This window comes from Stegodyphus dumicola, chromosome 1 (genome assembly GCF_044657685.1).
Source record: "Stegodyphus dumicola isolate Sdum_Otavi_A_Nest chromosome 1, ASM4465768v1".
Lineage (NCBI taxonomy): Eukaryota > Metazoa > Arthropoda > Arachnida > Araneae > Eresidae > Stegodyphus > Stegodyphus dumicola.
Window position 1 is genome coordinate 283,699,101 of NC_140768.1, and position 26,761 is coordinate 283,725,861.

Sequence of the window (26,761 nt, forward strand, 5' to 3'; positions counted from 1 at the left end):
ATATTTATAAAAAATTTCAGCATTTACACTAATAGTGTTTTGATTGCATAACCTTGAATTTTAATTCATAGCTTATGGAAATTTTATTATTGGAAGAGACAATTTAAACATTCTTTAGCAATATTTTGATTTTTTATCTTTATATAAAATTTGAAACGTATAGTATTGGGCTTGCACTACTAACTATGCTATTTAATTCTTTTTATTTTAAATAATTGTTCTTTCAATGCATATCAAAGTGCGAATTTTTATGTATGTTTGAATGGAAGTTTTAAAATCAGATAGGATCATAACTACATGTTAAAAAAAAGCCCTTTTTTAGCTTATTATGAAAAGCCTTTGTAAAAGGAAAATAAACAGTTCTAAGCAGTGGGTGAAAATTGAACACTTTTGTTATATCATTGTAATTTTTTTTTCTTGCAAAGCATTTCCAAGGAATTTATTTAGTAGTTTCAAACAGCATTTATGCTTGTACTTCTGGTTTGACATTTGACTGCAGGTATAATTGAGATAACCTGTAGTTTTCATTTCTGTTATTCTGTTGTGTATATTTATATGCTGATCTTATTTTTAATTGGACTTTAGTTTTGATTTAATATGCCAAAAATATGTAAAAGATTTAAAAGAGTTTACTTATCTATTTTAGAGATAAAGAAGATTCATGGATTGAAGAAGAGAAATTAGAAGCTCATTCAAATTGGGTTAGAGATGTTGCTTGGGCACCTTCAGCACATTTTGGACAGAGTGTAATAGCGAGTTGTTCTCAGGTAAATATATCATTTTGTACATTAAATTTTAATTTCAAGTATGTTAACGTTTCTATTTTTAGATAAATGAAAAGAATGAATTTCTGAATTTTTTGGTATTTGTGTAGTAACTGTTATCCTACCAGTACACCACAAACAATCCATTGGTTCCTTTTAAATCAAAATTACTTTTTGAATATCAAACTGATGTTTTTCTACATCACATCAAATTTTTATTTTTGCAGTTTGCCTCCATACGAGTGGCTAAATAAGAAGGCAAGTGACTTCTTGAACCAGTTCCGACTTCAGATTCTTAACACTTTGTTGGCTGTTGTTGTCATTACATACCCATTATGTATTTTCCATTGTTTAAAATTTTATTGCATAGGAAGAGCAACACATGCAGTTTTTGGCAAACTATCATACGCCTGGAAATAATGGATTGCTTTTGGAGATATGCCATTCACTCGCCAACAGATTCATTTCACTGAGCTAATGATCAGTGATGTTTAAAAAAGAGTAGTAGGTTCTTTTAGATTTCACCTACTGGAAGCTCTTGTTGGAGTGTGCTGGGACAATTCGATTCCCATTTTAGAGCAGAGAAAAGAATGCTTGTGTTCCCTTGGTGAATGCAAGTTTGATGTTTATTATTTTCAAACTTTTTGAATAATTTTTAGTATTTTACTGTTTACTCTGTCTAGAAATGAGATGAGTTATAAAAAAGAACCATTGCAGCCCTGAGAATGAATAGTTCCCTTAATAGAAAGTTTTGTCCACCTCTGATTGATTCTCCTTCATTTCTTGTAATTGCATGGTGCAAAAATGTATTAACACAAAATGAAAAATTGTTCTGAAAATTTTCTGTAATTTTAAAGGAAAAAAAGGGGGAAAGAAAAGGTGCCTTGCAGGTTGCTGTAATTGGTTTCAACATTAAATTAATGAAATCAAATTTGTATAACATCACCTTCAGTTTGAAATGAAAAAAAGCCACCCCACCCTCTCTTAGACTCCTCTCACGAAAAATAACATTAACAAGAAGAAACAAGAAAAATCACGTTTCTAGTGTTTTTCTCATACTGGCAATGCATAATTTACATGATTTATTTTAGTTAGTGCTTTTATACCAAAACCTTTATTATTTAAAAATTGAAATCAAAGAAAAGTTACATGTTTAAAATAAATATACAAGGACTGCTCTATTTTTCCTTTACAAGAAAGCTTATTCATATTTTACATTTTTGTAAGACTTATGGGTAGGGATTTCCTCCCCCTTCTCTTCCACTTAGGGTAGCCATGCTACCTTTAAATGTCAAGGAATTCGTAAAATGATGAAAAGCGGCAGGGTATTTAAATATTTTAGTCAAAATCTGGAAAAGTCAAGAAATTTCACACGGCGATTTTCACGGCAACGTTGGAAGCAATCACTTCCTTGCTGAATTGTGTATGGCGTGAGTGTCATTTGGGAATCTAAACAAGAAATCTAGTTTTGTGCTAATTTTTTATTAATATTTTTTCTATTAACGTTTGTTTAAATATTCTAAATGTCTTTTTTTTGGGGGGGGAGGGCATTTTCAATTCTAATAAGAATTACGTTTAATTTGTATTATATATGCTTATATTAAAAATTTTTCATCAAAAGTTGACTTCTTAAAAAAAAACTGCTTTTTTTAACCTTTCAGAATTTAGCACGTTTCGTAATATTACTAAGGTGATTTTTCGATAATTAGATATTATTTAATTTGTAAACAATAACTTCCATTCCAGAATTTATCTTTAATACTTTTTAAAACAATAAAGCTGCCATTCATGACATAATTTTATCACAACTAATGGTGGAAACAATCCAGTGTTTAAATATTCTTACATTGCATTGAAAAATTTATGAATTTCATTTCTAATTTTGTCTATTACTTAGGTGGAATGTATTTTAAGTATTTAATTTCTTTTGTAAATGTATGTTTTTATGTATGTGAAATTAATTTTTAAGTTATACTTTTAACTAATTATATTTTTGATAAAATGTACTTTTTATACATTTCTCTTCTTTTTTTTTTTTTTTTTTAATTTTGAAATTAGCTTCAATAGTGCACATTATCAGTTTGTTGTAGCGTAATGTTTTATTATAATATAAACTACTTTTGCAGGATAAAAGAGTAATAATTTGGACCAAAACTAAAGACACATCTTGGACTCCAAAAGTACTTTACACATTTGATGATGTAGTATGGCATGTTAGTTGGTCAGTAACTGGTAATGTTCTTGCTGTATCTGGTGGTGATAATAAAGTACGTTATATTTTTACCCTTTCTTTTTTAATAAATAGGTTTTTAGCAGTAGATGTAAAAATATGGTAATAAAATTATCTCGTTTATTTTAAAACCAAAGTCAATTATAGTAAAAACCGTGTTTTTGTAAAAAAAAAAAAAAAAAAAAGTTTTTTAGATACCAGCAGCAGATATAGATTTCTGTAGCCCTCATATTAATCAACTGTTTAAAGAAAATTTTATATGTTATCATTTTAAGATTCAATTCAAAACAAAGATGTATTTATTTTTTTTCCCTTGTGTGTGTGTATGTGAGAAATTTTTTTGTTTATGAAGAAAATCTTGATGCAATTGTTATGATTTTTTTAGTATTTTGAATTTTCTTTTAAGCTTTTAAAATGTTGCATATTTCAGCGTTGTGCTCAGTGCACCAATTGCTCCTAATTGCAACTTATAGCTAGTGTTGGGCCAGTTTGCTGTAAAAAGTCAAAAACTGCCAATTTTCCATCCAAATGTTGATACAAAATAGACTTATTAATGGTCTGCAAAATCTACAGTTTCTGAGCATTTGCTTATAGTTACAGCACATTTTATATCAGTGGTAGCAAATAAAAAGTTAAAACCATTTAGATTTATTTTTTGTATTTAATGATTGGGAATGACATGAAGGTATAATTTACTGTTGAACTACTCTTACACGTGCTTGTGCCCCATGAGACCTCTGAATACCAATAGTTCGAGCAGGCTTTTGGAATGTCACTCACAATAAATTGTTTGTATTTAGTAAACCTATAAGTTTTACCTACCTAGTTAATCTAGTTTTTTAAATTTTGCATTTCGAATTTAGATTTTTCTCATATTTTTCAACAATTTCTGTAGTTATCTTTACTTTTGATTTGTTTATGGTTTAAATATATTTGAATTAAAAACATGTCCATAGACATAGACTCCAACTACTACGGATTCTCCGTAGTTTCTACGGAAATTCATGAAAAACTACGAGCTGCGAAAAGTATGGAAAAAACTACGGATTTTACAGAAACAAGAGCAGGAGAACCAGTACGCAAAACGGAACCAACTAATTCATCCGATGATTGGCTGAATACTCGTGTTATCATATATCACGTGTTGAGTGCGTTCCTAGTTTTGAAGAATTAGCCAATCGTAGATCAGTAACTCCAACCGTTAACGACTTATCAATAGTTCCACCCAATTGTCTGTCTCCCAGGTTCCTCGCTGATGCGTGTTTAGGCTGCATTCGGCTGCATTGTGTAGTTTACGGCGAGAGCTTAGCGTGTGTCTTGTGAACTGTGAATCAGGTGAAAGATTTTTAATCATAATGCTGCCTCGAACGAAGAAGCCAAAATTATCAAAGCAGAAGTTTAAAGATTCATATTCTTCAGAATTTCCATGCATTAAAGCGTCCGAAATTTCTGTGAATCACGCACACTGCAGTGTATGCAACAAAGACTTCTCAGTTGCTCATGGCTGTAAACGGCATGTGTTTTCTCAAAAGCATATAGAACTTGGCACCGTAAAATCTAAAGAAATAACAAATTTCTTAATAAAAGATGATGAAACAGATCCTATAAAAGCCGAATGCTATTTTGTTCATTTTTTAATTGAACATAATCTACCGCTTTCTGTTTCGGATCATTCCAAAGAGCTTTTCAAAGCAATTTTTCCGGATTCTGCCATAGCAAAAAAATTTAGCTGCGGTCATACCAAAACTGCTGCTATTGTGAAAAGGTTGCAGAAAATACTGTTGCTGATATTATAAAATCAGTGTGCAGTACATCATTTTCTCTAAGTACTGATGGACGTAATGATAACAATGATAACAAACTGTACCCATTGGTTATAACATACTACAGTTAAGAAAAGGGAGTGATAATTACTTCATTGATTTCTATTTTAGAGTGCACGAATAATACAGAAGGTATTTTTAATTGTATAAATGAAAACTTTAAATACAAAGGTTTAGAATGGAAAAATTGCTTATCATTTTCTTCAGATAATGCTAGTAATATGATTGGAAAGTTTAAAGGTGTAGCATCATTTATCAAAATGCATCAACCAAGTATAATCACCCGAGGTTGTCCGTGCCATCTCTTGCATATAACTGCAAAAAAACCTACTGAAAAATTAATTGGCTCAGAAATTGAAATGTTGATAATAGATATATATTTTTACTTGGAGAAAAGTTCAAAACGGAAGCATAGCTTCAAAGTTGCTCAACAAATTTTGGGACAGAATGCAAAATCTCATAAAATTTTGAAATATTGCAGTACGAGATGGTTGTCTCTTTTAGAATCTATAACAAGGATTTTGGAACAGTGGGATGCTGTGATAAATTTTTTTGGAGATAAACCAGATAACAGTGAGAATGAAGGAAAGAGATTGCAAAACATTAAAAAAATTTTACAGTCACCGACCACCAAATTGTACTTGTTATTTTTGAAAAATACTTTGCCTTTGTTTATAACAGTAAATATTAATTTGCAACAACAAGCTCCTTATATACATAAATTGAGAAGAGAACTTTTTGAACTTTTAATGAATTTATTTGTTAGATTCGTAAAACCATCAGTAATTTCTAAAGACAATGAAGATGTTACTCTAACGTCTATTCCATTTCAGAAGTATAGTAAACAAAAAGAAAATGAAACTTTAGTGATTGGTGCGGAAACAAGACTATATTTAAAAAATGCCAAGTTGAATGAAAGTGAAGTGAAATCATTTTTCAATTCTGTGCGAGCTTTTTTTGTAACTGCATGTTCATATATAATTGATAAATTTCCACTGAGTGATCCATTTCTAAAACATGCTGAAGTTGCTGACATCAACTTGAGAACTGAAGTCTCATTTTCATCTGTTCTTTACTTGATGAATACTTTTCCATCCATTATTGATGAAAAATGTCTTAATCAAGTAGAAATTGAATTTTCCATGTATCAAGTAGATGATTTGAAAGAAATTGTAGATTTGCGTATTGATATAGCATGGGGAGAAATTGCCAAATTAAAAAATATGAATGGGTGTATTAAATACAAAGTATTGCCTTCTGTAATGCTTGCTGTCTTAATAATACCTCATTCAAATGCAGCTTGCGAAAGAATTTTTTCTATTGTTAAAAAAAATCAGACGGAATTTCGACCAAATTTAGGTCTTAAAACTCTTGAAGCAGTTTTGATTGAAAAAATAAATATGCAGGCAAATGAAGAACTGTGTTATAAAAAAACATTCTCAAAATCAGAACTTAAGCTTGCTAAGCATGCTACATATAAATCTTTGCATTCATAAATTATGCGTATTTTGTTTAATACTTATATGTATCATTCTTGGTTATTTAAATTTTATTTCCCTGTAGAAATCATATCCAGAATAAAGATATGATTTATAGCTTCTGATTTTTTCTATGATTAGTAGTGATTTGAAGTACTTTTTATTAGTGAATGCTTGAGGAGTTAAAAGAAAATTTCTAATTAAATGTGCATATAATTTACAAGGTATATTTTTAATTATTCAGTTTTATATGTATATGGATTTTAAATGTAATAAAATTTATTACAATTAATTATTAATTTAAAATTAATGAATGGTTAATTACAACATATGCTACGTGCACATTTTCAAAGTTGTAAAAATGTCGTTCGCGCGTTGACTACTGACTATTGCTGAAGGTTGGAGTCTATGCATAGAGTGTAATTTCTGTTCAACCTATTGAATACTTGACAGACAGATTTTGTCATGTAAAAAGACATGTAAAAATATAACATATTTTGTCATAGAATCCCATGTAACTACCCCCTTGAAAGGAAAAAAAAAAAAAAAAAAAGCTATTTAGATTTCTTATAGCTTTTTCTAGCTGTTTAAACTTTTGAAGTTGGAATTGAAATAAATATCTGTTTAGCTTATGAGATTGTTTTCACTGCATTCCTTAATGGTATACCTCAACAAATGCATAATAAGGTCAATATAAAATGCTTAAAAATACTAAAATATTTTATTTGCTTTGTATTCGTAAAAGTGCTGTATAGTTATGTTCATTTTTTAATTGGTTACAGTTGGAAACATCACGGCGAGACCAGCGTAATAATACAAAACGAAACATTATTTTACAAAACATGAAAGAAAATATCACAAAGAGTTGAAAATAAAGCTGTTAAAGAAACTTCGCAGTTTAAAAACATCCTCCTCGAAAATATTGTGGTAAAAAATAAGGTACCTACAAATCATCACATTATGATAACATCACACACATGCGTTTTTGAAATCCCATACTGACATATTATGTAACTGACTTTCAACATAACTAACAAATCGACATCCAAAATATTCATTGCATGCTATGCATGAAAATGTTAATGACATTTTAAGAACAAACAGAAACAAAACAATATGAGATTAACAAATGTGAAAGTAAATAATTTGATCATTAACTTTGTAAGCAATTTTCATAGAGGTGTAACCTTATGCAGTTATTTATCTTTCTTTTTCTAAGCATTGTTAGACTGTATTTTTTATAAAATATTATCAGTAAAACTTTATAAAAAAAAGTTATTTAATGAATTAAGTACATAAATTTAAAATTCTATTAAGTAGCATTAATTTTCTACTATTGAATAAGTTGCATTAATTTTTTACTCATTTTCAGTTTTTAAATGCTTAAGTTTCCTTTTTATTTTTTCAGAAAAAATTTATTGGTTCGTTCAGAAATATGAAATATAGAAGTAAAAGAATCCCTCTTTCCTTCTTGTGCTCCCAAATTATTATATGAACATGCATTTACAACCTGAAAATGCATGTGTGCAATATTATCATCATGCGGTGATTTGTAGGTACTTTATTTTTTACCACAATATTTTCGACGACTATGTTTTTGAACTCCTTTATTTTAGACCACGATGTTGTAGAAGTGCGATGCCTTCTCTTTGCTTTCTTTTCTTCCACGATGTTTTGTACCATGAAGTTTTCGCCTAGCGTTGTTTTCTCTATGATGTTTTCAGTGGATGCCTTTTAAATTATTGCCTAAATTTATATATCTTTTTATAGGTGACATTATGGAAAGCTGCAAATGATCATCAGTGGGTTCGGTTAAATGATGTAACTAGAGGACAAGAAGAAAGGAAAGGATAAATTTTTGATGTCAAGTGTATTTTTTGCTGCCAGAACATTTTTATATCATTATTTTATATAATTTAATGAAGTAGTACTAAAGAATCTATTTGGTTTTAAAGAAAGGAAACTGCAGAAACTGTTCATTTCATAAAATTACAAAAATTGAAACTCATCTTTCATTCAGCTTTTAATGTTATTGCTTATTTCAATGGAAGTATAACTTACAAATAATAGAAGAAAAAATATTGCAAGCTTGTAAGAAATTATTAAATGTAATATTTTATCCAAAAGACATATTAAAAAAAGTTCGTTTTGAATAATTTGATTCATGTACTTTTTCCTGTTGTGAAGTAAAATATGTTTAAAATATATGTATAATTGTTCATTTGAAAAATTAATTGTATGTATGGAAAGCCTGTGAAAATATTTTTCACAATAAAAATTAAAAATCAAAAGTGTATATTTATTTATGTATAAATATGTGTATGATCAAATTTTTGTATTTGCTTCTTATACTGTGAAAGATTTTTGAGAGTTCTTACTCACCTGGAAAGTCAGGGACATGAGAAATGGTTAGAGATAGTCAAGAGAATTGTAAATATTTTTTAGAAAACCAGAAAAAATTAGAACTTTTCATCAGTCCTAAAATAATGAATTTTTTTTATTATATTAGCCAACTGTTCTTAAAAAGAAAGAAAATATAGAGATATTTTATGTTTTAAGTTTTTCTTGATGAGATTATTTACTTATCTCGTATTTGATGGAGTTTTATCAGCCTATAACTATACTATTTACTTGTTATTTCTACCACTTTTTAACCTTTTTCTGAAAATATAATTGTTTTGTTGCCGTTATCTCTAGAAGTATAATTACATTTAGGAAGTTAATAATTTAGAAGTTACCACATAATGTTATTGTATTTATAATAAATATGTCATCCCCCGCAGTTCATTCCAATTCTTAGGCTGCGTGGTTTTATTTCAAATCACAAAAGAAATGATATATAAGAGTACGTTATTACAGATTTCTTTTGTAGAATGAAGAATTTTTTTCCTTATATTTGTTGTCTCCTTTTAAAAACCCTGTGTATTTTTTCAAATGGCTTACATGCATATTTCCAGCACATGTTTCTTTCATTTGTTTCATGATGAATAAGACAAAATAAATTTTGTTAATATTATTAATTATTTCAGTGTGCTTAGAAATGGATAAAATTGTTATTCACACTGAATTTGATAATTAATTCATGTTTGTTTAGTCATGGAAAATGAGGGGAAGCTAAGGAAATTAAAAGTTGAATTTCCATAGAAACCTTGTTTTTGTAGATGAAAATTGTGAAACCCCACAACTAGGATTAATTTTCAGCATAAAAAAAATTACGAGAACTACACAGTCTGTCTTTCTGGTTTAGGTATATAGAAATAAAGATTTATTTGTCAAATATGCACATTTTCTCTCAAGTATACATATATAACTAATATAAAAACTTATATTGCACATTCAAATCAAGGAACATATATAAGAGTTTTTAAAGTTAAATTCTCTACCATTAATTGTTACATGTACAAAATGTAACTTATTAATGTTACTGCATTTTCCAGTTTTAAGTGCATATTTTTTCAGTATTGTGCATAATATATAGCTTACTTGCATTTTTTTTAGTATGTGTTCATAACAAAGCTTCTGAGCTTTTTGTATTAATGCAGATGTTCGGAAAAAAGTACTGTGTGAATACAGAATAATTATGCTTCTTTTGCCAGGGAAAACAAAAGTCAATGTTTCTATAAATAGATAAAGTATATATAAATGTATATACTTTTTATAAAGTATGCATTCCAGTTTTGTGATTTAGCAACAGTATGCAATTACTACACTTAGTTCATGAATTCAGCAGTATCGTTATTCTCCAGACTGCCCGAACTCAAGTGCTTATTGCATAATGGTCTGTGAACTTACCAGTTATAAAATCAGAAAGAATAAAAATATTTGTATTTCAAGGCATTTCCAAAAGCACTAACTCCTCCTGGATGAGATTTTTTTTTTTTTTTTTTTTTTTGACCTTTGATCAATGGGAAATTTTTCATAGTATCTGACAAAAGATCAGTGTGAAGTTTTTTTAAAAAATGACCCATTATTTAATAGTTTCTCTTGAAATTCGTACATGCATATAAACAAATGTTGATAAATCTTTCTGTGCTTATATAGAAATATAAAATTACTTTAAAATAGATTTTTCTTAAACTCGATAATGTCTACTGGTCTGTATTTATCAGTACATCAGGCTGTCTTCGTTTTTATATTATAAGACAGTTCCCAGCAAGTATTACTGTTTGTGAGAGACTATCCTTCATGTTCAAACAGTTGTACCAGCTTGCATTCAATTGTTCTGAATTTAGTCATTTCTGGAATTTTTTCTCTTTTCTGAAAATAATTAATTAGTTTCTTCATAAAAATTATACTTGCAGAATATTTTTTTCACTAGGAAAATATTCTGAGGAAGTATACCATTCATCCATCTTCAAATTCCAAGGACTTTGTAAAAAAAAAAAGCCTTCATTAGTGGAAATGAAGATCATGTTTTAATTCAACATTGTAGATTAAAGGCATAGAGCATCTGCAGTATTCATGTTGAAAAATCCAAGCACTACTTTATGGAAATCAGAAGTCCTTGAACAACAGCAAGTCTCTCTCTTTGACTGGGGTTGTTGGTTTAGTCTTTTTCTCCTGATAGTTATCAAAATAGCGGGTATCTCCTGGATGGCTTACTTTTGGTACAAGAGGTGTCTAGAGGAAAAGAAAAAAGGGGAAAATAAATGTAATTATTAGGTATTTTTGTTTGATGATACAAAAATTATGCTAAGTTTTTATATTATCTGTAGAAAACTTGCATTTTTCAAATTGACAAATAGGAAATTTTTATAAAAATTGCTTAAATTTTTAACATCTGATGCTCATATGAAAATTATAGAAACATTCAGATTTTAAATCTATAGCTTAAACTGGGCTCACTCGAGTATCATTAAATCATGCCTAAGACACCTCGATTGATTGTGAAGACTCTAAGAATGTAGCAGAGAAGAAATGTATATAAGCCTTACATGCAGGAGAAGTTACAGTTGCAATCAAGTTCTTATCATTCACTGGCCCTAATTTTTAATATTAAATATTATTAACATGACACTGATCCTAATTTTAATATCAAACATCAATTATGTACTACACTGATTATCATAAATTAAGGAAAAATCACGATTACTGAAAAAGTTACATGTAGAATTTTATGAAACTTGCCCACAATATACAAAACATGGTAAGGTATCAAATAACATAAAAAGAAATTACCAGATAATTATGGTAGTATAGAAATTAGCACATGTATAAAATGAACAAATCGAAGATGTCAGTTTGCTATAGGAAAAGTACCTTGAATATGGAATATGGTCATCTCTAGAAGGAATACATCACATTCAGCGATGTGTGATGCTTTCAATTATGCAGTCTATCAGTTCCATAGGAAGTGAGAATCATTGCTTTTGTAAAGCAATTGCAAGTGCGGCAAGGGTCTAAGGGGGTGGATTGAGAGCAGCTAGACGTTAAAGCATCCCAAACGTGTTCGATAGGATTCAAGTCCGGGGATCGAGGTGGCAACTCCGTGCGCATAATTGTTTCCTGTTGAAGATAATCATCTATGATGCGAGCCCTATGTGGTCTTGAGTTATCGTCCTGTGTTAGGAAAGCATCACCTATTGCCCCGGCACATGAGCGCACATAAGCATCAAGGATGTCATTTCTATAAACCGGAGCATTCATGGTTTCCGTTGGAAAGACACGGAGGTCTGTGCATCCACCCCAAACACAGACACTGCCTCTTCTGTATATATATATCTCTTTCACGGATATTTGATGGATGATAACAGGTTCCAAGTTCTCTCCATATCAAATAATGCCTACTATCGCATTCTAGACTAAACCTGGATTCATCCCTAAAGAGAACAGCCCTCCATTGCTCAGGCGTCCAGTGGACATGTTGTCGTGCCCACTGCAAGCGGTCCCTCCTATGGCGTGACTTGAGCGGCATGTAAATGGTTGTTCGCCTCGCATACAGACTTCCTTTGTGTAGCCTTCTACGCACAGTTGATGTTGACACCAATGTTCCGGTGGCTGCAGCAAGGGAGGATCTAAGAAGAGTCGGAGTAGCAGTTCTATTCCTGAGTGCACATAATGTCAAATATCAGTCATTGGAGTTTGTTGTAGCTGTTGGCTGTCCTTGGCTGAACCTCGTAGGTGCTGAATCTGTGATTGAAATTGCCTCCAAAGTCTACGAACCACAGAAGGACTCACATTTAGCCATCTGGCCACTTCTATTTGACTTTGTCCTGCCTCTAGTCTCCTAATGGCTTTCTATCACAGTTCTGCAGGCAAATGATGCCTGGAGATCATTCTTACGAATTGGCTATCTCAGATTTCTGATGTCACGTATCACAGTGAAATATGTGGGCTTGCTCTCACAGATGGACTTTTATGCTCCTCACAGATGACGTATTCCGAGTGCAGGGCCACTAATTTGCATATTGGAGTTTTACTCAGCTACTCTTATTTGGCAACATATTCAAATTTTACACGGTTTGGCTTATTTTTTTATCGAGTTATTGCTATTTTTGTGATTTTTCCTTAATTTATGATAAACAGTGTATATGATATTAGAAAAGTTCTTTTAAAATCACAGAAAATTAAAAATGCTTTTCTGTTATGTCCCTGCTGTAGGTTTTGGCTGGTTTCTTAGATGTAAACAATTTTGGTTCTTTTGTATTAAACGTACCCCATCAGCAAATATAGTAATATTTTAGTTTTCGGTAAAAAATGTCTAGCGATTTGTCTTGAACATTTGATGACGTTGAACATATAACTTGCAGCTTGTCTTTTCCTCCAGAGAAAACTTCTACTTAAGACTCGAGGTGGTGGTAGGCTGTTTGACGGTGCCTTTTATTTCGCCATTATGCGTTCTATATTTTGTGTGTGTTTCCCAGTTTTAGGATCAACAAAATTTTATTTGTGATATATTTTACAATGGATATACCCAGATTGTTCAAGTTCTGTTTTGTAGCCCTCCCAACAGTCAGAAAAAATATCATTCCTTCTTTAATGTTCTTTTTAATTTCGTTCATTAGTGTAGTGGCATTACAATCAGGGACCATTACAACAAATGCCTAAAAAAATTGACAGATGCCTCGATTCATTGTCGAGGCAACATTCTTTCAGCAATATTTTTGGTGTTGCATGAACATACTTTTGTCGATCTTCACAATGCATCTGCCACTTCTTCAGTATGTACGGATGTTACACTTTTAAAGAATGCCATCTTCGTTGATGTATAGCTTCACCAAGTGCAAAAGTCCACATTCTCAATTTTCCAGTAGTATACCATAATTCTGCAAATAGCCAACTGCCTCCGTTTAATTTCGAGGTAAGTGAGGCTTCCATGTTTTTTGTACATTTCTTGCGTGCTCATTTCACGTTCCATTTTCATTCCCAATTGTTATGAAAATTGTTACTTTTGTCCTGTTCTATCAATTGTTACAGTTGTTTTACTTTCTAATATGTCTATATAAGATAAAAATGTGTAAATCAAATTTCTAACTTTATTTTTTCAGTAGTTCCTTAACTCTCCATTTGAATTTGGTTATTTCTTCTTTCATCCTCAAACACTACCTACTTGTTATAAAACTTTCTAAATTGCATCATTTCAAAATTAATCCATGTATTATGAATTTTGCATAATATAAGCTCATGATGCAGATCCTTTCATAATATTTAAGCCACTAATGTTTTCAAATTTGATAGCTAAATCTTATTACAGTACAAAGTTCTTAATCCGGACTCGTCGGGACTTCGGCGATTCCGGATTAGGGTTTTTTCTGGATTATACATCATGAATTTAAATCTAGTAAGATGGCATGCAGAAATTATACAGTTAAAAATATGAAACCGTAATTTATGAAATAAAGAGCAATTATGATCTGAAAGGTATCAAAATTTACAAAAAAAAAAAAAAAAAAAAAAAAAAAAAAAGCTTAATATTTATTTGTTTACTTTAGTAAACATTTCTGTCACTGTAAGCTGTTTAAGTTGCTTCGTTTTTTGTGCTAATGCTTTCTCTTTAATTCTAAAAACAGACATAATTTTTTTGTTCAGTTACAAGGTTTCATTGTTCAAGTTCTGTAATTGCTGTGTCAAGAATACCGACTAACTTGTTAATCGAAATTTTTTCGTTTTCAATAATGTTCTCTGTTACTTTCTTCACTATCGGAAGCGCGCATGGGTAAATGCTTTACTCGCATTACGCACATGCATAGCGGATGCACACATCAAACGTGCATGCATAAGTTTATGGCTTTGAGGTCCGGATTATGGACTTTGTACTGTATTAACCAGTAGGGATTAACCTGAACTGAAATCAATTCAGTTGGTACCAAAACTTTGATCTTAGAGTCGCCGTATTTGCTCTCCCCTTTCCTGTCTAGCCAGACTCTTGTTGCTGCTTTTTTTTACCGCAATATCTTAAAAATGTGAATTTCTTCAAGAACAGGTGTGTTTTTTACATCAATATATCTTGTTGGTTTAAAAATGTCTGTCAAGGAGAATAAAGAAATATCAAGATTGAGCAGGACTGAACCATGTTTTGACGCATCTGCATGTCTTCATCATCTAAATTATGTCATATATGTGCACTCGTTCCTTGTTAAACGGACAGTTTTGCAGAGTCTCAGCAACCGATGAAATAGGGAAACAGCAATTATAAAAATCTGATAAATAATCCTCTTGAAAGTGTCATACCTTCTTAAACCTTCAGTTTTTCGGCACAACATAAGATTCCATCCCCTCCAGTATAGAGTTCAAGATTATTTCTATCTCGGGGGGGGAGTTGCTTATAGGTCATTGTCACTCCCCCTGCCTTCTCTGTGTCATTCATAAAATAACTGGACATCTGTAGCTGCTTGGAGCATTTCTGGGAAAGTGGACAGATGAGCAGCTGTTGGCACAGATGTTTTTTTCATTGCTTTTTTTTTTAGTTTGAAAACAAAAATTTGAGCACTCGTACGTGTAGTAAAAAGTCAAGAAATTTAAAATTTTTGCAAAAACACAAAATTATTGAGGAATTTAAAAAATTAAATCAGTTGAAAGCTGCCTTTGCAAAAGCTCGCAAAATTCCTCAATCATCGTTAGATGACATTTACTTAAAAGACATAGTAGATCCTGATTATAAAAAAGAAAAAAAGGCAGTGTTTGTCTACTGACAAAAAAATTGAGAAAGCTTTAATCACCGAGATAAAATATGGCAAGATACAAAATGTGCCGATTTCTACTTTAATTTTGAATGGAAGATCTCTTCAAAACTGCTCCCGAACTCGGTGAAGAAAACTTTGAAGCTAGTAATGGACGGTTACAAAAGCTGAAAATAAGGTATACTTTCGTTCAAAAAAATCAAGGGAGAAGCATCTGTTGTTGATCCGCAGGTTGTTATAGAGTAGGTAAACACAGTAATAAAGAAAGCACGCGAACATTGTGGTCTCCGCATTTTCTTCTAGACTAGGTAAACTTGGTACTGAATTCCAAAAAGGAAAAATGCATTGGGAGAGGGGAATAGTAAGAATGGACTAACTGTTTTGCTGGGATTCAGCACGGGTGGTAGTGAGAAGCTGAAACCTGGTGTCATAGGAAAATCCCCAAACCCCTGGTGTTTTAAGGGCACAAAAGTTTGTATGACTTAAAAGATGTGAGGATATATGACTTAAAAGACAATCAAGAATTTAGATGCAAAATTTTCGCAGATAGGTAGAAAAATCATTTGCACATCTCACACCAGAGTAAGCAGTTTAAAAGCCATAAAAAGGGCCTACCTACCACCAAATGTGACTGCAGTCTATGCACCAAGGAATCATACACAATTTTAAATTGAAACTATAGAAAACTTATTCTGAATGATTCCACCTAAACTGTTCCCAACTGCTTCAGACATGCAGATTCAAAGTAAATTCTTCAGAAGCCAATTCCAAAGAAAATGAGAGTGAAGATCATGTTCCTTTATCAGACATCGGCTATGAATGAAAAAACGGGATATAGAATTTGATTTTGATGAATATGTATTTGTGGACAGCGAAGTAATCGTGAACTTTAGAGAAATTTCAGTGCGGAATATTGCTTCCAAAATAAACAAAAATTTCCCGAGTCCACTTGTGAAAGTAATAGTGAACTGGATCATGCGCCGACATATAAAGATGCTCTAAGTGGAATAAGTACAGTTAAATGATTTTTAAACAGATGACAGAGATTTAATTTTCTGCGTAGCATTGTAGTATGCATTTAGAAATAGTACTTGCATGAATATATTTTACTAAGAATAATCGAAAATATTAAGTATATGCATGTTCTGTTTCGTTTTGAGAACATCCGTCCTTGATTAAAATGAAAAATTTCGTTAACTGTCATTTCCTATCATACCGCCTGAACTGGTCCGGTGGAGTGATGTTTTCGAGGGTTGACTTATATTCTTTATCAAAATGTATTATGTTGTGCTTTATATGAGTATTCCTATTGGAAGTTATACCTAGTTACATATTGAAGAATTGCCTAGGTCATAAAAGAAGAACTTTGGGTGGATAAACATTATTTCCCCTAATTAGTAAAACTGGCCATTGATAATAAAATTGAAAAACGTTAAAATTTGTTGTTGCTTAGTGTTATTTTAAGCAATAAAGGGAAAATAGTTTATTATCTGCTTATATTGTTCAAGAAACACTATTTTCTTGTAAGATCTCACATTTTCGATGCACATGCCTATCGGTTTCATATGCTGTCTTTAATCTGTTATTTGGTATGATATTTCTGTTTCTGTTATTTATTACATCTTCATCCAGTAGTGTGGTCCTTTCTAAATCTCAAACTTTATATTTTAATCAACATCTGTTACAGTTAAATCATACACAATCTGAAAAAAAAAAAAAAAAAAAAAAAAGGGCAGTTTTGCCTACATCAGAAAATTTCTGTTCATTTTGCTCTTACCGTTAAGATACTGAAGAATATTCATCAGTAGTCTAATGGTTAAGACTTGTGAATACTGGTAGCATGACCTGGGCTCGAATCCAGGCGAACGGACTGACTGTGTGGATGAAAATTGTGGTTTTGCCTATGTGGAAACTGAATATAAGCCATTTTTACTCAGAAAATCGTCCGTGAAGGCATAACTCCCTTTGAGAAAAAAGTCCTTGTGTTCTTGGCCATATCCAAATAAATTAAACTAATCTAAATGTTACCGAAGTTATAAGGTTATTCTTTAGCTCTATTATCTTCAAACTGGCAAAATCATTAAACACTGATACTTTTAATAATAAAATTTCTTTACTAGTTAATTAAAAAATTCAACTAAATTTGCTGCTTTTTTGTCGTATTTCAATTAAAATTCCAATTTTAGAAATGGTTCATATTTTAATCAGTGGCAAATAAAGTCTTGAGATTAAAAACGTTAGGTTAAAAGTCTAGCCGAAGAATGCAATTAAATTCCGTATTTCAAAACAAAATATGTAAATAATTGAAATATTAACATATTGAAAATCATAGCCATGAGCAGCCAGACATGGGTACCCTTTCCTTCTAGTGTATTGTCTATTCTAATATAAGACGAAAATAAATGAAAAATATTAAGTTGGCAACAGTTCATTTGTTTTACTTGGACGCGACTATACATTTATTTTGAAACTAACTTTCAGTTTCTTTTAATTTTATCGAATTCATTGAAATAAATTTTACAAGCAGAAAATTTTGATATATTGTTAGAACAAAAGAAAGAATGATACGTGATCAAAGTATGGCCTCTTTTATTAAAAAATATGCTGCTTATATATGATTTATTCGATTGTATTATAAGCATTGTCCTGATACAGTTTGAAACTAAATGAAAATATTAAATTGGCAACATTTCATTTGTTTTACTTAAATGCGGTTATACGTTTATTCTGAAACTAACTTTCAGGTCTTAGAATATTACAGTTTCTATTAATTTTATCAAGTCATTGAAATAAATTTCATAAGCAGAAACATTTAATATATTGTTAGAACAAAAGAAAATATCATATACGTAATCTAAAATATGAAATTAAGAAACATCTGCGAGTAAATTGGAAATAATAGTTTACGATAATTTCTGCCTAGAAATATTTAAAATATAATTTTAATTTCCCCGGAATAATTTCTAAAATGCAGATATATTTAAATTAAAATTTTATATTAATACATTTATTGAAAAAAACATAGTACTTTGTAGTCTCTAAAACTGTTTTTTGTGCAATAAAAGCAATTAACTGAATAGCAAATAATATGCCTCAAGCAAAAAAAAGCTTTTTGTTCTTAGTAAAAACCACGATTATGTTTCAAGAATAGTTAGATTAGTTTTCTAAAAATAGAAATTTAATATATTATTCTTAATTTTTTTCTTTTATTGCGAAAGAGAAGTCAAGATATTGTTATTAAGAATGAAAAAGAAATTATTCAGGTAAAACTTTATGCTTTAAAAAATGTAAGAAAGCTTTTTCTCGTCTGCGCTTTTTGTTCACGGGATGTTTCCTGTATTATTTTTCAAAGTAGTAAAACACTTCTCAATTTCCCACTTTAGAATTACCTCAAGATTCATTACCTTCAAATTATTACATTAAACTTTATATAGGTGCCCTTGTTGTAATAAATATTGTATTAGTCATCACATCTTTAAATAATTTCACTCATTAAAATATTACTGATAATTTTCTTTCTAAACTATTACACAAAATATATCTATCACTATTTACCATTGTTTCTAAATTCTCACTCTTAGAATTCCCTCGAAATTCGCTCAGATAATTTAACTTTGGCATTCAAGATTAAAATTTTCATTCTTAAATTTATTTTCAGTTTCCCTTAGAAAGTCCTCCACGAAGGCATCCCTCCCCTTAGGCAGATAGCCCTAGTGTGCTTTGCCGTAATTAAATACACCAGACCTTAAATTTATTTTCATGAGGATGTGACATTTGTACTTCAATTCCAAGAAAATTATAAAAATGTAAGTTTCGAAAACTCAAATCTTCGTACTTCGTCATTCGAAACTTTTAAATCTTTAACTAAAAGCTCATTAAATCTTAACAACGGAAAGAATACTTTCATTGCCATCTGGAAGTGGTTATTAAAGAACGCAAATGCGGCTTATTTTGGCGGCCTTAAAGGTGCCACATGGTTGGCAGAGAATTTAGTAATTCTAGTATGGAATCCTACTTATTTTATAAGTGTTCTACATTTAGTGTTCAACAACAATTGTTTTTGCTTATACTCCCGGGCCATGTTTGAGATGCACAAATAGATATTTTCCCTCTCCGGAGGACTCACAATAGCAATTTAAGCATAATAGCAAGCCTATTATCCTCATGGGGATGCAGAGATAAAGTGTTCATATGTGTTATCTTGAAATAATCCTCAGCCCTTGACACTTGCTGTAATTAAAAAGAGAAAATCTGGAAAAATTGTACAAAATCTGAATTGTTATTCAAACATATTGTTTTTCTTAAACATATTTTATCGAATTATGTTGAGAAAACAAATTTCGAGATTCAATAGTTTTAATTATGTACTTCTTTCACTAAATTTCATTTATATCTTGTACACAAATAAAGGTGCATTTTTAATAAAAAATAGTCTTAGTTTGTTTTTCATTAAATGCAAATTTCATGTTTTGTTTTAATTAAAAACTTTTAACATTCAGTAAATGCTTTTTACTGCTTATTATTGTTATGCTTGTGAGAAGAATTCGAGAAATTATTGATTTGAAGTAGCCAAGAAATTTGAAGTCCTAAGTTCAAGAAAAGTTTAAATTCGCCCCTTCTCTAGCTTTCTGTTTAACTTATCGTTTATTTCCGAATATAAGTCTATCTATGTATAAGCTGTTCAATGCTATGAAATGACAATGATATTATCTATGCAGTGGATGACAACGATACTAATGGTACAATGAAGGACGCTGACGTTAACCTTGATTTGCCATTAACCGAGAAGAACTTTGGAGAATTGTTAGATAATTCTGAGTCAGATACCGATATTAAGAAATTTAATTCATGTATATTAGGATTAAATAAAATAAAATAACTTTTTATCTCCTTGCACGAAGTAAAGGAAGCATTGTAATCGTGAACAATTTTAAGTATCATATTTGAACGAAAAGATGCATTTTGATCACTCACGAATCCATTTGAATGATTTCTTTTGCATGACATCTGTACATGCCGACAGAATAAAAGACTCTTTATTTATTTATTTTTTCCCCCTAAAACGGATTATAACATGTTTTTAAAATGAATTCAGAGGAATGTTTTCGTGATGTATGTATGCATCTCGCATAACTCAAAAACAATTAGTCTTAAAACGTTGAATATTTTTTATATGGGACTAATATAACATCTAGTTGTGCGCCTCCCTTTTTTGTAGCAAGCGGCAGCATCAAATATGAGCTCGGTGGTTTTTATTCTTATATGTCTGTAAACTATACATTTTTTACTTTAAAAGAGTTTGAATTAAGTTGTTCTTATGTTACGGTTAAAGTTATAAATGCAATATTTTCAGAATTGTTTAAACGTGTAAGTGGTGGTTAGGTCTAATGTGACGGGTGTCTGTTTCCATTGGAAATTCTTAGTAATATAGTTTATTAAATATGAGCTGATGCACCACCTTAGTGTCTTTCGCCCAGCGAGGCCAAAAGTTAACTTTAAATTTTTGTGCACCGAAAATCTGGTCTTTCTGCTTGTTGGCAGACTAGCTTTGCATACTCTAATTTTAATTAAAAAAAAAAGTTGACTGTATCCGGTGTTTTAGGATTCTCTGCATTTTACAATTCTTAATCAAAATCTTTTGGGTCTTTATGTATTTTTGCCTTGCCGCAAATTGAGAACTGAATTCATTGAATGAGATATATATCTCTAATGAAGTTTGAGGAAATAAGTTTAAATGAACTGCAGACAAAACGTGTATAATTCAAGAGGCCGTACAAGAAAGTCATGCGGTATCCAGATCAGATTTGTTTTTAATTATTTAATTTATCATATTTTTTGTGATCAAAGTATTTGTAAATCATTCTATACTCTTATATAAACCGACTTCGAAATTTCAGTAATTTACTTCAAGAGTAAATTACTTCAGGAACAAGATGTTTTTGTAAAGTATGGGAGAAGTAACAAAAATTTGCTAAAAATGTTTAAGCTTGTATACGCAGATATACGGTACTCGTTCTTCAAATCACAAATTTAATGAATTATGTTTGGCTTTCTTAGTTTCCCAGAAATATTAGATGTTCTGCACGGTATTTATTACTTCATAACGAGAAGTAAACATATTTTAATGTTTTAGAAACAAAACAAATGTAAAAAAACATACGATCGCAGCAAATATTTTATTTTATCACAAATACCGATGATCTTTGTCGAGAGTTCTCCTTAAAATATCATAATATATACAATTTGGGTTAAAATACTTTACATAATGGGTTAGAAGTCGTCGAAGATATTCATATTATCTTCATGGATGAAGGCATGGCAGAAGTTTTCGTCTTTTTCTGGGTACTCTTCGAAATTCCGAGTGTCCCCGTCGTAGCTCACTTTGGGAATAATAGGAGGCTGCAGATGCACAGGTAAAGAAAAGAAGGAAAAAGAAAAAAAGCATGATTAGGATATACCACCACCAGAATACAGAAATTAAAGAACTGATAGATCTGATTATAAATAAATTGTAATCGTACTGTATTTTAACACAAGAGCTGAAAGAGAGCCATGCAACTGAAAAATTTAAAATTAGGCGTAAATGAAACCTAAATTGGCGTATATGTTGAATAAAATTCCAGAATGATCAAACATAATTCCCTGTCTTTCAGGAACAAAATGTTTTTCTAAAGATGGGAGGCGTAACAATCAAGCTTGTAACGAAGTCAATGGACGAAGCAAATAAGAAAAGATGATACCGCCATCTGTTGAAGAGACGAGTAAAGAAAGGTAAGAACTCTAAGACGTTAGACTTTGGAAAGCATTGGAAAGAACTAGATTGAAGTCATTAATTATTAATGTCATTAATTAAACGAGACAAACAGGAATGTGAAGCTTTCTAAAATTTGACTTTAATTAGTTAATAAATTTTACTTTAATTAGTTAATTCCAATCAAGCCTTTCTCAATGCTTTTAAAATTCTATAATCATAGATTTTTCATGTTTCATTACTGGTTTTCTCAACAGATGGCTTTCCATTCATTTTTTTCCTTGCTTTGTTTCTTGATTTCACTATAAATATTTCTGAAATTTTGTTCCTTAATAGTAAGAAGGAACTATATCTCATCATACTTTACATTAATACTAAAATAATAATTAAATACTTTACATTAACTAACGAAATGCTTATGTGTGAAAAACCAGCGGCATAATTACAGTTAAGGTATGTCTATATGTAGGGTTTCGAAGCTCTTAGGAACTCTTTATATAATAATTAAATACTTAACATTAACTAACGAAATGCATATGTGTAAAAAACCAGCGGCATAATTACAGTTAAGCTATGTCTCTATATAGGGCTTCGAAGCTCTTAGGAACTCTTTATATAGTTAAACCTAAAACAGAAAGCACATAAAGCAAACATAAAGCTCTTAGACGAGGATATATCACTATCCTATCTACATTAAAACGTTAATTAACGTTTTAATAAACGTTAAGAAGCCAATTCGAGTAAGAAACTAAAGAAGTTACGCATGTCTTGATTCTTTGTAAGATAAACGTACTCCAGTTACATATTCATTTGTCCACCAATAAATTCATCACATAAGAAAAACTTCATAAACAACTGATCCTTAAAAGCAAGGCCCCATTACCTAAGAGACTCCGGTGATATCACGTTAAAAGGTGCTTTTCTCCCTCTTTTTCGCACGGCGTCGCGGTGCAATCGGAAGCCTACTCGACGCGTATTCAAAAGGCTGGAGTCCGCACTGCACATTTTTCACGTTTCTGCTTCAAAGAAACTTGAAGATTCTACAAGTGGTGCCTGAACTAAAAGGTGGTGGGCGATAATTCGTCACGGCGATCTGGCGATTAGGTACCCTAAGCCCCAGTCGCTCTTTGAAAGGAACAGTATGTAAGGTAGTTTCTCCCTCCTTTCAGCATGTCTTCGTAGTGTAATTTGAAGCATACCTGAAGCGTATTCTAGAGTCCAGGGGTTTCAAGTCCCGGCGAGGGCACTGCACATTTTTTACTTTTCCTGCTTCAAAAAAAACCTAGTGACTCTAAAATGTGATACCTCCTGCATCATCAACTGAAGATACATTAAAAAAAAAAAAAAAAAAAAAAAGAGGCAGGAGATTTCTTTCTCACTATTTCGGTCCCGGCGTTAAATCTCGACATTTCTGTACGGCTATCTCACCAATCAAGTAACCGATTAAGTAATTTCTTCTCTAGGTAACAGATAGTTATATTTTAGTTTGAAAACATTTAGTGAATGACAGGTTGTTTGAAGCAGAAGATATTGAAATCATAACTGCTGAAGATGGACAATGTTCGATACTAGGTAAGATAACATTGAAGATAAAAGTTAAAAGTGAAGGTCAGAAGATGGTGTTTTTGGTATTAAAAGGCTTACATTTTGACGGTATTTCGGGGATGAATTTCTTAAAAAAACCAAATCACAAATTAATTTTTTAGAAATCACGATAACACCAACAATGGATAAAATAAAGTGTATGCTAAACGTTAAGTTGGAACAACAGGCGGAGGGAGATAAGAAAGAAATAAACGGCGTCATAGCGGAATTTGCCGAATTATTTAGCGTTTAGCTTGGAATAAATTATGTCATAATTCACACGACTTCGAAGCAGGACAAAATGTTCCTTGTGGATCAAAGACTTATTGACATGACGCAGTTAAGGAAAGAATTATTAAGGGGTATACAAAACCCTCTGCATACGCGAGTCCTGTGATCTTATGCTCAATGACAAATGAATATCCAGTAAAAGACTATTGCAGATTCGCTAATGACTACAGTAAATTTAACAAATTACTAAGCAGCCCGTATATGCATTACCTACTATACATGACGAATAAATTTGGGGAATAAAAGTACGCGGTGCATGACAGCGTTGCAGCTGACCAGCGGATACATTCAAATAACTGCCAGGTCAGAAGATGATAATAAAATGGCGAAATCACGGACTTGGCATGATTTTACGCTTGCCATTTGGGTCATGTACAGTCCAACAACCTTTCAGCGGGCTATGGATAATCCTTCTTTGCCTGGTCCTGGAAACAATTATTTTATATACCTAGATGATGTAACTGTAACCTCAGAATTTCTAGAAGAACATGTAAAAGCTCTCAGTTAAGTATTTTCTTTATATTAAAAAGATGCAGGACTAAAAGTAAACATCGTGAAATGTGAGTTTGCTCGTAACGAGTTAAGATATTTAGGATTTAAAATCATTCAAGAAGGCACTCGGACAGACGAGCCGAAAATTCTTGTAGTGAAACATTTTCCAACCTCGAACACTGTAACATTCTTAGTAAATTCTACTAAGAAATGTTATTTTATTTCTTTCCTTTTCTGCTTGTTTTCGTCTCGAGGTTCACTCATTCCAGAATTTATGTAGATCTGAGTAGCAAGAAGTTTTACTATAAAGTTTAGAATTTTACGAATAGGATTGTGAGAGTTTGTTCTGCTGTTCGCTGTCTAGCCGATTCTAATAAAGTTTGTTAACACCCGAATACCGTGGACTGAGATTAGATACTGTTTTGGCAAATGTGTGTTTGAATCTCATCCGCGATCTAGATAAGCTTGTAGTTTCTAGCTAGGTTAGATTAAAATTGTTGAATTTATATCCGTCTTGGAAACGAAGCTTTGTGATGAAACTAGATCCAAGTTGACTGGTAATCTTATGTTTGTATATTTTAATTCAAACGATCACAAAGTGGGGAGGTAAAATAGACTTGAAGTGTTTTAGTTCCGTATCTGTTTGTTTGATGGTTAGATACTCTGGTTGTAATAATTCACTCCATAGATTAAACGTAACACCTTATGGTTGGTAAAGCTAAGTTATTTGGAACGCATAACAGGTGTATCTGAACCTGGTTAATTCAATTGGATAGCTAACCACTATTTCTTAATCATGTAGTTAAATTATGTTAAATTAAGAAAGATACTTTTAAGGCCGTTTTATTCACAGGAAAAACTTAAGCTTTAAGAATTACCATTTTGACGATGGATAAGTTATTCTACAGAATATTCTATAAAATCCAAAACCACAGTATATCGATAAGCGTTATAATACGGATATACTGAACGTTTATACTGAACGTTAAGCAGCAAGTCATTTCATTTCTCTTGCTGCTTAAGAGTTGTTAAAATCGAAAGTTGGCATAGTTATTCATAATAATTAATATTTTGCGTTGATTCACTATAAATGACGAATCACTTTTTAAATTGTTGCCACCAAATATTAGAGCCCTGTATTATATTTAAAGAAATTAAGTAATGAAAAATCTGTATAAATGTATGTATGTTTCTCGCACTGTCATAAAATAACGGTAGCTAGATCCATCCAATTTTGAATAACGTATGTCTTCACCCGAATATGGATACCTGGAAGCCCAAATTTGGAATCTGGAATTTGTTTTATTATCTATTTCATATTTTGTAAAGCACTTATGAGTTTTTGATTAAGAAACTCAAAGATTTGAAAGCGAGCAATGGCAAAACTGTACGGGAAAGATAAAAAAAAAAAAAAAAAAAAAATATCTCCAGCGCGCGAGATTGTGTATCGGAAATTCTAATGATATGCTCTTTTTAAATGTTTTTTGACACTGCTGTTGAACTGAATTTTACGGTTTAAGCGCGAAGAATATAATATTTAATAAATAAAGGTAACGGACAAAACGTTAAAAAAACGACTCCGTTGGGCGTAATGTAAAATCTGAAAGCTTTCAGATGTTTTTTTATTATTAAATTCATTTTGCACATAATTATTTAATTTTGTTTAATTTCTGTTATGGACATTTTTATTATATAGCTACACAGTTCCTATTTATACACAGAAAAGCTGTCTAAAATTTCATCATTACTCAGTACATTTTTATAAATCATGAATAAAGCGAAATTTCTTCAATAAAATTGTTGATTAAGCTGAACAAGTGTATAAAATGCTTCATATGCGTAGGGCAAATTGTCACAGCTTGTTCATATTTGTTCAGATGGAGCAAATCATTAAAATACCTGGAGTATGTGCAAAGCGCTTTCATATGAAGAAATGTAATGGTTATAGCATATCCGATTTACCGTAGTCTAAGAAATTAGATTTATAGAAATGTTGTTTTCCCAGAATTTACTTTTTTGAGTTCTTTTATTTCTATTGTAGACATTTATTATATGAATACTGTTATCCTCTTCTGAACGGATAATTTAAGATTCAGAATAAAGGCCGATTTTATTTATTATTGCTATAGTTTTAATATTAATGTCTATAAAATAAGAAATGAGTTTTAAAGTTAATCGTTTATCTTTGAATGTTTCCAATGAGTAGCATTAAAACATATTTACATTATA

At 31.1% G+C, this 26,761-nt stretch overlaps 2 protein-coding genes across 3 annotated transcripts in view; one reads left to right on the forward strand and one right to left on the reverse strand.

The window, feature by feature from the left end:
• Positions 1-8,589, forward strand: part of Sec13 (nuclear pore and COPII coat complex component secretory 13) — a 32,390-nt gene extending 23,801 nt beyond the window's left edge. Inside the window, exons 7-9 of the mRNA XM_085808013.1 lie at positions 647-767; positions 2,891-3,031; positions 8,066-8,589. Of these exons, the coding sequence (XP_085664139.1) occupies positions 647-767; positions 2,891-3,031; positions 8,066-8,149 (346 nt within the window). The 3' untranslated portion in view covers positions 8,150-8,589. The remainder of the gene's footprint in view (positions 1-646; positions 768-2,890; positions 3,032-8,065) is intronic.
• A 941-nt stretch (positions 8,590-9,530) lies between these two features.
• LOC118197998 (cAMP-dependent protein kinase catalytic subunit 3-like) overlaps positions 9,531-26,761 on the reverse strand; it is a 191,766-nt gene continuing 174,535 nt past the window's right edge. Inside the window, exon 8 of one of the 2 annotated variants that reach the window (XM_035369582.2) lies at positions 9,531-10,915. In XM_035369582.2, the coding sequence (XP_035225473.1) occupies positions 10,790-10,915 (126 nt within the window). In that variant the 3' untranslated portion in view covers positions 9,531-10,789. Of the gene's footprint in view, positions 10,916-21,571; positions 21,814-26,761 lie in introns of those variants that run through there. The other variant, XM_035369581.2, reaches the window with a different exon arrangement.